This window comes from Heteronotia binoei, chromosome 6 (genome assembly GCF_032191835.1).
Source record: "Heteronotia binoei isolate CCM8104 ecotype False Entrance Well chromosome 6, APGP_CSIRO_Hbin_v1, whole genome shotgun sequence".
NCBI lineage: Eukaryota > Metazoa > Chordata > Lepidosauria > Squamata > Gekkonidae > Heteronotia > Heteronotia binoei.
In genome coordinates, this window is record NC_083228.1 from 21188451 (window position 1) to 21201266 (window position 12816).

At 46.1% G+C, this 12816-nt stretch overlaps 1 protein-coding gene across 1 annotated transcript in view; it reads right to left on the reverse strand.

Moving 5' to 3' along the window:
- Nucleotides 1-12816, reverse strand: part of ANK3 (ankyrin 3) — a 353466-nt gene that overhangs the window by 179499 nt on the left and 161151 nt on the right. Inside the window, 3 exon segments of the mRNA XM_060242643.1 lie at nucleotides 1665-1825; nucleotides 1828-1860; nucleotides 3866-3950. Coding sequence (XP_060098626.1) covers nucleotides 1665-1825; nucleotides 1828-1860; nucleotides 3866-3950 — 279 coding nt within the window.

Here is a 12816-nt window from a genome sequence, read left to right on the forward strand (position 1 = left end):
CTTATTACAGGACCTACTGTAAGCTCCAGGAGGATTGGCTACATCAGGGGAGTGCAGCCTAATATGCAAAGGAGTTCCTGCTACAAAAAAAAAGCCCCAAACCCCTGCCTCCTCCTGCTGCAGCATTTCTAAACGAGGAACTGAAAGCCTTGATTCTCCTACTAGCAGTTCTGGCCAGTACTCAGACACACAGGGGTGGAATTCTAGCAGGAGCTCCTTTGCATATTAGGCCACACACCCCTGGATGTAGCCAATCCTCCAAGAGCTTGCAAAAAGAGCCCTGTAAGCCCTGGAGGATTGGCTACATCAGGGGGTGTGGCCTAATATGCAAAGGAGCTCCTGCTAGAATTCCACCCCTGCAGATGCATAAGTTCAACATGCAGATAACTTGGTATAAAACCAAGAGTTGGGCCACCCACCTGGACATGAAATACAATGCATTTTAAAATTTGCTTCAAGAATATAAGAACTATGAAGTCATAAAAGCTGCCTTTTAAACAAATGATATAATACAATGTGTAACTTTTTGTTAGGGATAGGGAAATGCAGATCCAGAAGGTATCACCTCTTCTAGGTACTTCTACACTTAGGGCAGCACATTTTACTCAGAAGTAAGTACTACTGTGCTTAGTGGGGGTTATGCTCAGATAAATGGGCACAAACAGGGCAATTTTGAGTCTCCTTCTAGCAGCTTTGGGCTGTGCTCAAAGAATCAGGATCAACACACAGATTGTATGCCACAGACTTCCCATGATCCAAGGCAGATAATACTAGATGCTGGAGGAGGAGATGAGAAAATGGACAACTTCCCAGAGAATGATGGAATGGTCCAGTTATATGTGACTTTTAAAACAATCCTATATCAAGTTTGAGGGTTGGGATTGGAATGGATAAAAAAGAATTTTGCATACGCTCAAACCCTTGAAAAACCAGTACCCTAAATTTTCACCCCACATAAGCAGCAGCTAATGCAACTGAGACAAGCAAGGTTAAACAAAATACTCCATTTGGAAGGGTTCATTATGGATTATTATTACAGATTAACACAAAAGCTGTTGTGCAAAATAAAAACTAAATCCTCCCCCCAAGGTTACCTCCTCAAAGGCAAGGCAGGAACATGCTGGCAAAAAAAGAAACTTGGGTTCCGCCCCCCCCCCCCCGCTTTGGCAAGAGTAATTAGATTAATATTTCCTTAATTCATGCACAAGCTTCTGTCCCCCCCCCCCCACAATTTAATTCTTGCTTTGCAAACACTAGAAGCCTTCAGCCAAACAATCTGTTTCCATTTGAAAAGCTACCGTTTCAACTTTCCCTAAACACACAGAATCTTAATTCTCTGTTGCAGTTATGGCCATATGTACCCTTTCCCCACCAATCAACAGCAAGCCTTTACAAAAAAAAAGGCAGATCCATTTTACTTGATACTAGCATTGGCTGACCAACTGTAAAAATCCTCTTTTTCTTTCAAGCAACTCAGACACAGCTTGACACACGTTCAAGGTAGAGGAAACACCAGAAACTTGCTAATGAGAACAGAAGGCCAATGCCTCTTTTCAAAGGCCACTGAGCCATCATCACGATTGCCTATTCCCCTTCCCTGACTCTCGAGGAAGCGCAGGGAGCTTTTGCTGACTGCAAACGGCAGCCCTTCTGTGTAGACTCACCAGTGCTTTGGCAATAGGGTTTGCTTTCTTGTCCAACAAAACCTTTGCGACTTTGTAGTGGCCACAGTGAGCGGCAACGTGCAGTGCTGTTAGGTAGTCGTTGGTGACGTCGTCCACGGGCACATTGTGCTCGATCAGAAGCTGGACGCAGTTGAGGTGTCCCCCTGCGTCGCCATGTGCAATGGAGACAGGCATTCTAAAAGCCGAAGGGGAAGAAAGAAAGAAGCAAAGAGGGTGGTGTCAGATGGGACAGGAGAAAAAGCTGTGCCTCTTTGGAAGGAAACCTGTCATTGTTACCTGGCTTTACGAGCTTTCTGAGATTTATAGGGAGAATGTGAAATGAGAACATGCTTAGCACAACCTTTTAATTCAGGCGTTATTCACATCTTCTTCAAGCAAAACATCTGTGGGAATGTGAAAGTGGCCTGTGGGGAAATGGCAGTTAAAACCCCCCTGGTGTTTACAAGTAGAACTAAGTTGGAAGCCCAAATCCTTTAACAGTGCAGAGTTAACGTATAGTCCAAGGGTGGCCAAACTTGCTTAATATAAAAACCCACATAGAATAAATGTCAGGCGTTTGGGAGCTGCAAGACAGGAAGGAAGGCAGGCAAACAGATGGGAGGAGGAAGAGGTGGAAAGAAAGCAATTTTAACTTGAAATGCCTTCTCCAAGCCAGCGAATGGGGGCTTTGAGAGCCACACACTATTATATGTGAAAGAGCCACATGTGGCTCCTGAGCCACAGTTTGGCCACTCCTGGTCTAAATGAAGACAAACAAATTGAGTCAATCTAAACACAATGGGTGAGGTAACACTGATCTCTGAACTGGTGTTATAGCTGCGGTTGTACTTCTTTACTCGATTGGATTTTACCCATGTATCACTTTTGTAAAAAGATAAAAAAAGGGAGGAAAGCTTCCTAAATATCAACTTTTTACATTAAAATCAAATTTGAGTGGGATTACTCAATCCCGTCTCATCACACATCAAGCATATATCTTAGTCAATCACACACAACATCTCACAAGCAAACATAATTTTAGAGATAACTAAGTACTCTTTCCCAGTGCAAAAGAATACTCAAATACTTATGGTTCACTCTGGCTGGATCACTCTATGGCTGGGTACAGATGGGCAGCTTGTGGCAGCAGCCTCTTGGCTCAGCAAAAGCACAGGTAGTGACTGGTGGCTTTTTGAAGCGGCATACAGGCATCAGAGGATGAAGTAAGGGCGGGAGCAGCGCCGGCTCTAGGGCTTGTGGCACCCCAGGAAGCTTCCCTGCCCGCTGCGGCGGCTCCCTGCAGCCCCCTGTGGCCACTGCACCCGTTCCCTCACCGTTCCCTTTCCCTCCTTGGCTCTGCAATGCAGCACCATGCTCTGTAACCCTCCCCATCAAAGTGCGCCGCGCCAAGGCTGGACCCTACCAGCTTCGATGCATCTGGCGCGCCATCTAACGCTTTGAAGCATGTGCAAGAGAAGGCTTCTCCCCTCTCCTTCCTGGAACCGGAAGTGAGGGGGAGCAAAACCTTCTCCTGCACGCTTGAAAGCATTAGATGGTGTGCCAGCCGCATTGAAGCCAGTAGGGCCCAGCCTCAGCGCACTCCTCTGAACGCGGCGGGGGAGGCAAAGCGCAAGGAAAGGGAGGGGGCGGGTGGTGGCGGTGGTGTGGGGGAGGGGAGGCAGGCAGACAAACTAGGCAGTTGTCGTGGGCACCGGGAGGGGGGGGAGCCCAATTCAGTGCCCCCCTCCTCCTGCTGCCCTAGGCAACCGCCTAGTTTGCCTAGTGGGCGAGCCAGCCCTGGGCGAGAGCGAGGCAAGATCCAGATGTGCGTGTCTGAATGTGCCACTTTAATCCATATATGGGGGTGCCTATGTCAGCCCTCTGAATTCATTCTATGTTTTCTTTCTGTCTGTTTCTAAGCTATGAACACAGAGATGCAACACATCTGATCCAACGCACACAACCCAGCAGGGTTTCTTCACCTATTAAGTTTTTAGGAGTACACTCAAGATGTTTTAAGAGCATTGCCTACAAAAAGGGGGGATGTGACAAACAGACAGATGCCAATATGCATATCGGACAAACGTGTATCATTCAGTTGTAGCAGCTAGCTAGGTTTGTTGCCAACTTGCAAATCTTTAGTTTGGGGGGGGGGGGCACTCAAACCTTTCCGCTTTCAATTTTAATTCATCCCATCTTGCCACCTAAGATGGCATTCACCCACATGGATGCGGCTGCAGTGCTAACCACGATGATGCCAATAAAACAAAAGGGCTGGAATGCATTCTGAAACCCACAGACCAGAGAGAACAAGAAGCAGTTCTGTATTACACGTGGTGCCCCCATGTGTCCACGATTAGCATACGCCAAGCAACGCCCCGCTGTTCGGTGCCAGGACTTCAAGGTGAAGCAAAGGATGTGAACCAAATCTGCTGGCAAAGACAAAGGAGAACCAGCCAGCTCTCAGGTGACGTGACTGAGGCTGTATTTCAGGTGGGAAAGGAAAGGTTGATGCTGCAATCAAGGAAGTTAACAAGAATGTCTCAGGCTATTCTTCATGCATGGTTGTCTTTTCCTAAATCACTGTCATCTGAACTGTTGTGATTTGGCAGGGGAAGGGGGACAAGAAATGAGCGAACTCTGAAAGCCAAGTGTTGAGCTCACCCTTTGAGACCCCCCCAGAGGACTCATACAGAGCTCTCTTTTTTAAACATTTTAAACAAAGCCAAACTTGCTTCCTCCCACCAGAGTGGTGATTTGTGGTTGTGAACTTCTCTAGCACAGCACCATGAGAATTCAGAGTGTTATTTCCTGCATGTAGTGATTAAGTGTGTGGACTCTCATTTGGGAGAACCAGGTTCGATGCCCCACCCCTCCACTTGCAGCTGCTAAAATGGCCTTAGTCAGCCATAGCTCTTGCAGAGCTGTCCTCGAAAGGGCAGCTTCTGGGAGAACTCTCTCAGCCCACCTACCTTACAGGGTGTCTGGGTTTTTTTGCCGGGGGGGGGGGGGAGGTAAAGTAGGTTGTGAGCTGCTCTGAGACACTGAGATTTGGAGTGTAGGGCAGGATGTAAATGCAATATCTTCTTCTACTGCTACTTTTGAGAGAACTGTGACTTCAATGGCTTACCTCTTTTCTCCAAGGTCAGGGACAGAGGGTGGCAGTGTAGGAGAAGTCATCTTGGAGACACCCACTAGAGTGTGGTGTACCTCAGGGGGTGGTTCTCTTCCCAACACTATTCAACATCTATATGCGCCCCCTTGCCCAGATTGTCCAGAGTTATGGGCCGGGATGTCACCAATATGCGGATGACACCCAGCTCTACCTCCTGATGGGCGGTTAGAAGATCTGGATTGGGCATTACAAGCCGCTGTGAAATGGCTCAGACAAAGCCGACTGAAATTGAATTCAGCAAAGACAGAGGTTCTGTACCTAAGCTGAGGCAGCCTGGGAAGGGAGATCCCTTTACCAACCTTCGATGAGGCACCTTTAGTGCCAGCTCTGAAGGTCAAGAGTTTAGGGGTTCTTCTGGAGCCTTCATTATCTATGGAGGACCAGGTGGCAGCCACTGCCAGATCTACATTCTATCATCTTAGGCAGATAAGACAGTTGGCTTCATACATGGAGCGCAGCAACTTGGTTACGGTAATCCACGCAACAGTCACCTCGAGAATAGACTACTGTAACGCCCTCTACATGGGGCTGCCCTTGACTTGAACCTGGAAGTTGCAACTGGTGCAAAATGCTGCAGCCAGGTTGGTATTGGAGCTGCCTTTACGGGTGCACATCCAACCTGCACTGGAGACGTTGTACTGGTTGCCTGTAGTGTTCTGAGCCCGGTTCAAAGTGTTGATCATGACCTTAAAAGCCGAATATGGCTTGGGACCTGTCTACCTCTGGGACCGCCTTTCCCCACACGAGCCCCAGAGAGCACTACGATCAAGTTCATTAAATCTGTTAAAGATCCCCCGGCTAAAGGATGCCCATCTGACCACTACGAGCGCAAAAGCCTTCTCCGTGGCTACGCCTGCCCTCTGGAATGCCCTCCCTGGGGAGACTAGGGCCCTGAGGGATTTATCACAATTCCGCAGGGCCTGTAAGGCATATCTGTTCAGGCAGACTTTTAATAACTAACTGGAGGTTCTCTTAACATCTACGGGGGGTGTGTACTATCTACCCCACAGTAGGAACATGAATTATTTTAAACCAGACAGAACGCCATCTGAATTGTATTTAAATTGTTCTAATAATATTTTATTGGTATAAGTGAATCTGTCATCAAATTGTGACTGTTGTTAGCTGCCCTGAGCCCATTTGCAGAAGCCGGGATATAAGTGCAATAAGCAAACAAACAATGTCCAAAGTGCCATGCAAACCATTCCCTTTGGAATGATGGTGGGGGAATCTGTTATTCTACAAAGATGTACAGGGATGCCACAAATATCTGTTGCTTTCTGCTCTGGAGACCAAAACGCACATGCTGAACAGAAGGTGTTCCAAACAGCAAGTTTGCAAATGTCATCTGTTAGAAAATCCACAGGGAAAGGGGCCGCTAAACTCTGCAAGCTGACTGGGTCCAGGGCACAAAGCAATGCTTCCCCATTAAATTATTCTGCTGCCTGAGCTTTTGAATGACAGACACGACATCCACAGCAGATAACCGCACAGTTGTGCATCAAGCAATTCAGATTTGCAGTTACAAGTAAAGAGTCCTGAAGCGGAGTGCCAATAAGTGCACAGAAATACAGGAACGTGAATAAAAAGGTAAGGTGCAGAGGGACAACTCCTGATTTTGGCCTCTTAGCAGGGAAATATACATAATCTCAAAACAAGGGACTAAAAACAGTAAAAATCAGTAAAGCTGAAGAGACTTTTGGTTAGGTGCAGACAATTATTTCTGAAGACAAGACAATTATTTCTGAAGAATATCCCTGGGCCAAGGGAGGCCAGATTGAAGGCCACCCGGGATCGGGCCTTCTCCATTGCAGCTCCACTACTATGGAATCAACTCCCAGAAGAGGTGCGGGCCCTGCGATGCTTAGATCAATTCCGCAGGGCCTGTAAGACCTACCTCTTCAAAATAGCCTTCAACTAATGCCGAGCCAAGAAAGTGCTGCCAGATATGTTTTTTAGCTACTGAACCTTACCGAAGACCTAATGTTATAGAACCACTATGTTAATGATATTTTAATATAACTTGTAAATTGTTTTAATGTTGATTTATAATTATAATTGTTGATGTATATTATATTTTATGCTGTGAGCCGCCCTGAGCCTGCCCCGGCGGGGAGAGCGGGATACAAATAAAAAATATTATTATTATTATATTATTAAGCATAAACAGCTTCAAGAGGGAACTGGATAAACATCTGGAGCAGAGGTCCCTCAGTGGCTATTAGCCACAGGGTACAGCTGGAATTCTCTGTCTGGGGCACTGATGCTCTGCCTTCTTGGTGCTTGTGGGGGGGCAGCAGTGGGAGGGCTTCTAGTGTCCTGACCCCACTGATGGCACCTGGGTTTTTTGGCCACTTTGTGACACAAGAGTGTTGGACTGGATGGGCCACTGGCCTGATCCAACATGGCTTCTCTTATGTTCTTAAGACCAACAAACCACCGTGTGTGTGAAGTGCCATTGCAGCCAATGGATGACAGCCCTGTAGGGCAGTGGTCCCCAACCTTTTTGGCACCAGGGAACAGTTTTGTGGAAGATATTTTTCCATGGACTAGGAAGGGGGAGGCAATGGTTTTGGGATGATACCATTGTGCACTTTACTTCTATTAGTTTGGTGTGGTGGTTAAGTGTGCGGACTTTTATCTGGGAGAGCTGGGTTTGATTCCCCACTCTTCCACTTGTACCTGCTGGAATGGCCTTGGGTCAGCCATAGCTCTTGCAGAGTTGTCCTTGAAAGGGCAGCTTCTGGGGAGAGCTTTCTCAGCCCCATCCACCTCACAGGGTGTCTGTTGTTGGGGGAAGGTAAAGGAAATTGTGAGCCCCTCTGAGACTATGGGATTCTGAGTGGAGGGCAGGATATAAATGCAATGTCTTCTTCTTATTATTATTACTACTACTACATTGTGATGTCTAATGAAATAATGATAGAACTCACGGCCTGGTTGCTTTAAGGTCATGGACCAAGGGGTTGGGGACACCTGCTTTAGGGTTTTCAAGGCAAGAGATGAACAAAGGTGGTTTGGCATGGGTGGTGGTGGACTTCCTAGGTGGTTTTCCATCTAAGTACTAGCCAGGGCCAACCTTGCTTAACTTTCAAGATGCAAGTAGATTGGCTAACCTGGGACATCCAGGTCAGGGCCAACAAAACACTACCTAGATACACAAAATGCAGCGGAAGTGAGAGAGAGAGAGAGGGAGGGAGAGGAAGAGGACACATAGCTTGACATGGTCATACTGGCAGTTTCAGCATCATTTTCTTGTTTTGAGCTGTACATGTAGCTAAGTACCCATTGCAACATCCCAATTAAAAAAAAGAGTATATCGGGAAAATGCTGAGCTAGGATTAGGGTGTGTGTATGTGTGCGCACACGCACACATGCATGTATGCTTGCCTGGAAGTCATGATGACTTCTGGTGACCCCTTGTGGGGCTAGGATGTTTCTGAGAGGTGGCTTCTATTGCCTGCCTCTGCATCCTGGCCCTGGTATTCCTTGGAGGTCTCCCATCCAAGTAATTGCCAGGGTCAGCCCTCTTTAGCTTCTAAGACTTGATGAGATCAGGGCAACACCTGGCTTTCTGTGTGGAGAGAGATTTATTACATGAAGGAGCGTTCCAACACAACCCCTTGTCTGTGGTACAGTTCAGAACCAGGCCGGTTTCCTTTTCTGTGGAAAAGAACTAGGCCCGAGAGTGACAAGCCTGTAACTTATTTGAGGGGCATTCTCACAGGATTCAATACACCTGCTTGAAAACTGAGTAAAAGAATTCATTCCCAAGTTCCATCTTATTTGAAATACAAAACAAAAACAGAAACCCTTTCATCAGAAACAAAGTGAAGCAGCTCTGGTTCTTCTTGTCTTTTCTTAAGCATGAGTATGACATAGGAGCAGTGTGCTGCATGGATGAGCTCATTAATGTCATTCACAAGGTATCTGGCCTCTCAGTTTACCACACAAATCTTGTCAAAATTAACATATCAGAGAGGGAAAGAGATCGAGATAAAGAGCTCAGGCAGCAGAAGCTCTCGGCTCTTTATATGAAGTTTTCATTTCCCTCTGTAGGAGGGCAGGTGCCTCTGTATTATAGCGGGGGAGTCACTTTACTCCACAGAGTTATATAAGCCTGTTTCTAGGCCAGTCTCCCTCCATCGCCATCACACGAATCATACATCTTCAGCTTCAGAAATGCCACATATTCATTCCACATTTAGAAAGCAGAAATGGGGATTTAAGTTTTTAAAAGAGATTTTCTAAACTTTAAAGGTGCTCTCCGAGAGGTGAAAGGCATAAAGTTTGGTGCAATAGGATTAAAGAAACTGAGAAAACCTTACAATGAAGGACTCAGAGTGGCTACCTGTGCCACCAAATAATGCCATCAGAATTCCTCTCTGAAGGGTACTCCAAGTATCAGTATCTTGGAAGCAATGCAGAAAACCAGGGCTTTTTTTGTAGCAGGCCACACCCTCCCCGCCCCGATGTAGCCAATCCTCCTGGAACTTACAGTAGGCCCTGTACTAAGAGCCCTGTAAGCTCTTGGAGGATTGGCTACAACAGGGTTGTGTGTGGCCCAATAAGCAAAGGAGTTCCTGCTACAAAAAAAGCCCTGAAGAAAACTAACATAGTTCTCAGGGTGTTTTCACAAGTGATACAACAGATTGCCTTACAGGTATGTGCCACTTACAGATTCAGAAGCAGTACAGAAAGATGAAAGGTACCATTTAAAATCCAAATTCTAATCAATGCAGATTTTTAAAATTTAAGGTACACCTCCTTGAAATGCAAAAGCAAAGTTAAAGAGCTTCCAAACTGCCACCTTCAGGGGACTTTATTTATTTATTATTTACACCTTACTTTTCTCTCCAGTGATCCAACTTCCATGGTCACTCTCCCCTCCTCCTCTTAATCATCACAATAACCACCAAGCAAGGTAGGTTAGTCTGAGAGAAAGTGACTACCCCAAGATCCCAGAGTGATCTTGCCCAAAGTTCCCCCTATGATCTTGCAGAAGTTCTAGGACTGTCATCTGAACAAGCCTGGAGACCTCCCAGAATTACAATTTGTTTCCAGATGACCAAGATCAGTTCCCCACAAGGGTGGACTCTGTGACACGGCAGTCCTAACCTCTATGGCATGATACCCTCCTTGCCCCAAATCCCAGCCTTCCCAGGTTCCACTCCCAACATCTCCTGGTAACCCAAAACTGGCAACCCTACCAAGAACAAAGTGGAACTTGGGTCTCCCAGATCCTAGTCTGACAGTGTGGAAGTGGCAGGAAGGACTGCCCTGATGACCGGGGAGAGGGGAGGTCAGAAGGCCAGGATCTAATCATTATGTGAGGGCTGACTAATCCAGAGGCTTTCTATTGCCTGCCACTCATACGGGCTGATGATGCACACCACCACTTTTCCCTCATAGACCTGAAGAGCCTGTGTGATGTAGACTATGAATGGAGGGACCAGGGTTTACATCTGCCCACTGCTCTGAAGTAGGAATGGGCACGGACTGGGAAAATGGAACCTCCCACGAACTTTTCAGTTTCCCGAACCACTTCATGGTTTTGTTGGTTCATGAAGTGGGGGGGAACTTCTGTGGGGGCAGCATTTTTAAATGCCTTCCCTTCACTTCCTGAGGCATGCTGCCATGCTGATGCAACTCAGCAAATGAAAGGAAGGCATTTAAAGAGACCTACAATCTGAACGAACTACCACAAAGGCCATGCTGGTTAATGAACAACATGATTGTTGCCCGAATCGTGGTTCATGAACTATCATACCAGCCCAGTGCATCACAAACTGTGATTTGTAAGGCGGTTCGTGCCCATCCCTACTCTGAAGCTCTCTGGTCAGTCTCTCACATCACAACCTTCTGGTCAGTCTCTCACATCCCAACTTCATAGTATTGTTAGGAGGATAAGATAGAGAACATACAGAGCAGGGTAAAAAATGTGGTATCTCATGTAGATGGTGGATGGAGGCCTGCATTCATAAGCCAGTAAGTTCCTGCTTCTAGCTTTCGCATCTCTAACAGCAGTGAATGATGGAAGATGTCAGGGAAGGACATGCCAGTCAGAATAATGCACTTTCAATCAATTTTCAGTGCATTTAGCAACTGGATTTTACTGTGTGAAATGGCAAAATCTATTTGCAATTGATCACTATGGCTGTGATTACACACACCAAATTATGCACTTTCAATGCACTTTCCAACTGGTTTTTACTGTGTGAACTTGCAAAATCCAATTGGAAAGTGCATTGAACGTTGATTGAAAGTGCATTATTTAGTGTGGGATCACAGCCTATAAGAACACTGAAAATGGATTGAAAGAGCATTTTTCGTGTGTGTGTGTGAAAAGTGAGCACCTTTGCTTCACAGGCAAAAAAAAGGAGTTGGTGGGTGTCATGTTTTAACAGAGGTTTTGTAAGTTATTCATTTTTGAAGCTTAGAAGTGTGTCCCACCAGAGACTCTGTAGACTGTTTTGGGGCATACTAGGCAACTCTATACTGAAGGAAAAAGCGGGGGGGGGGGGACAAAGAAAGATGGAGGAGAAACTAGAGCAGCGGCTGTGAAGGAGACAAAAGAGTATAACGTGATGTCGAGAATCCTGCCTCGTGTGGTCTTCTTGCCTGTGTTAAGCAACGAAAATGGAGGTTGGGGGAAGAGCAGTACAGCCTAATAGAGTGAGGATTAATTCACATAGAAACCACGATGGTTAAGCAAAGGACAGCCCTGTCCAATGCGTATTTACCCAGAAGCAACTTCCACTGAGACCAGTGGGGCTTACGTTCAAGTTGAGTGTGCGCAGGATGGCAGAATGAGCGATGAGTACCCAGTCCTTCATTCATAGCACACGTCTGCTATAAATTCATTTGATAACTCTAGTAAGCCATACTCTCTCAGCCTCAGACACCAGCCCCATCCATCAACAGAGTGTGTGAGAGGGATAACACTGATCTGCCTTGTAGGGGTGTTGTAAGAATCATCAGAAGGTAATACGTGTTGAGCATTTTGCCCCTTCTTTAAGGCAATATGCAAATGGTTGCTATTATTACTCAGCTGTTAACTTGCCACCTGTGCCTTATTTCAAAGAACTTTTCTTTCTTTAGTATTAACAGAGATACTAATGGAAGAAAGGAGGTGTACCATGACATAAAAAAACCCAACTTTAATATATTAGGACAGGAATGAGGAACCTTTTTTCTGCCAAGGGCCATTTGAATATTTATAACATCATTTACTGGGCATACAAAATTATCAGTTTAAAAAATGATGCTCCGCCAAGGGAGAACTATTCAGGCTGGCAAAATGAATGCAAATAATTCTTTTTCTATTTGAAGTCATGTGGGGCGAGCCTAATTTGGCACACACCCCTGGCCTGCTGGCCTAGGCAAATGCTTTTTTTGTAGGAAAAAAACCAGCAGGAACTCATTAGCATATTAGACCACATCCTCTAATATTAGCATATTAGGCCGCACCATCTGGGATAATCAAGAGCAAACTGAACTGGTGGTAACTGGCTCCCATCCCCCACCCCTCCCTCCCTCCCTGCGGAACCTGCAGCTACTCCCAGCAGACCTTTAAAGGCACCCACATACCCCAGCAGCAGTCCTTCACAATGCCCACTCAGGCTCCCCGAGGGCCAGACCATGTGATCTCAAGGGCCGCAAACGGCCCTCGGGCCTGATGTTCCCCAACCCTGTATTAAGAGGACACTACATAAAATGAAATACCGGCAATCTCACAGCACACAAATGATGCCATTTTCTTACAGTTTCACCATAAAATTCTTATTTTGAAGTTCTTTGGGTTTGGGTAGCAGTCCTAACCCACACTTTAAATGCATATTTAAAACATAAGCAAATTGCACGTGCATACGTCAAACAACAGAAGAGCCCAGACTGAATACAAGGTCCCCCCCCCCCCCGTCAATGTTTCAATTTCAATAGTTTTATTGTAGAATAGGAGTTTTTCAGCCAGCTTTC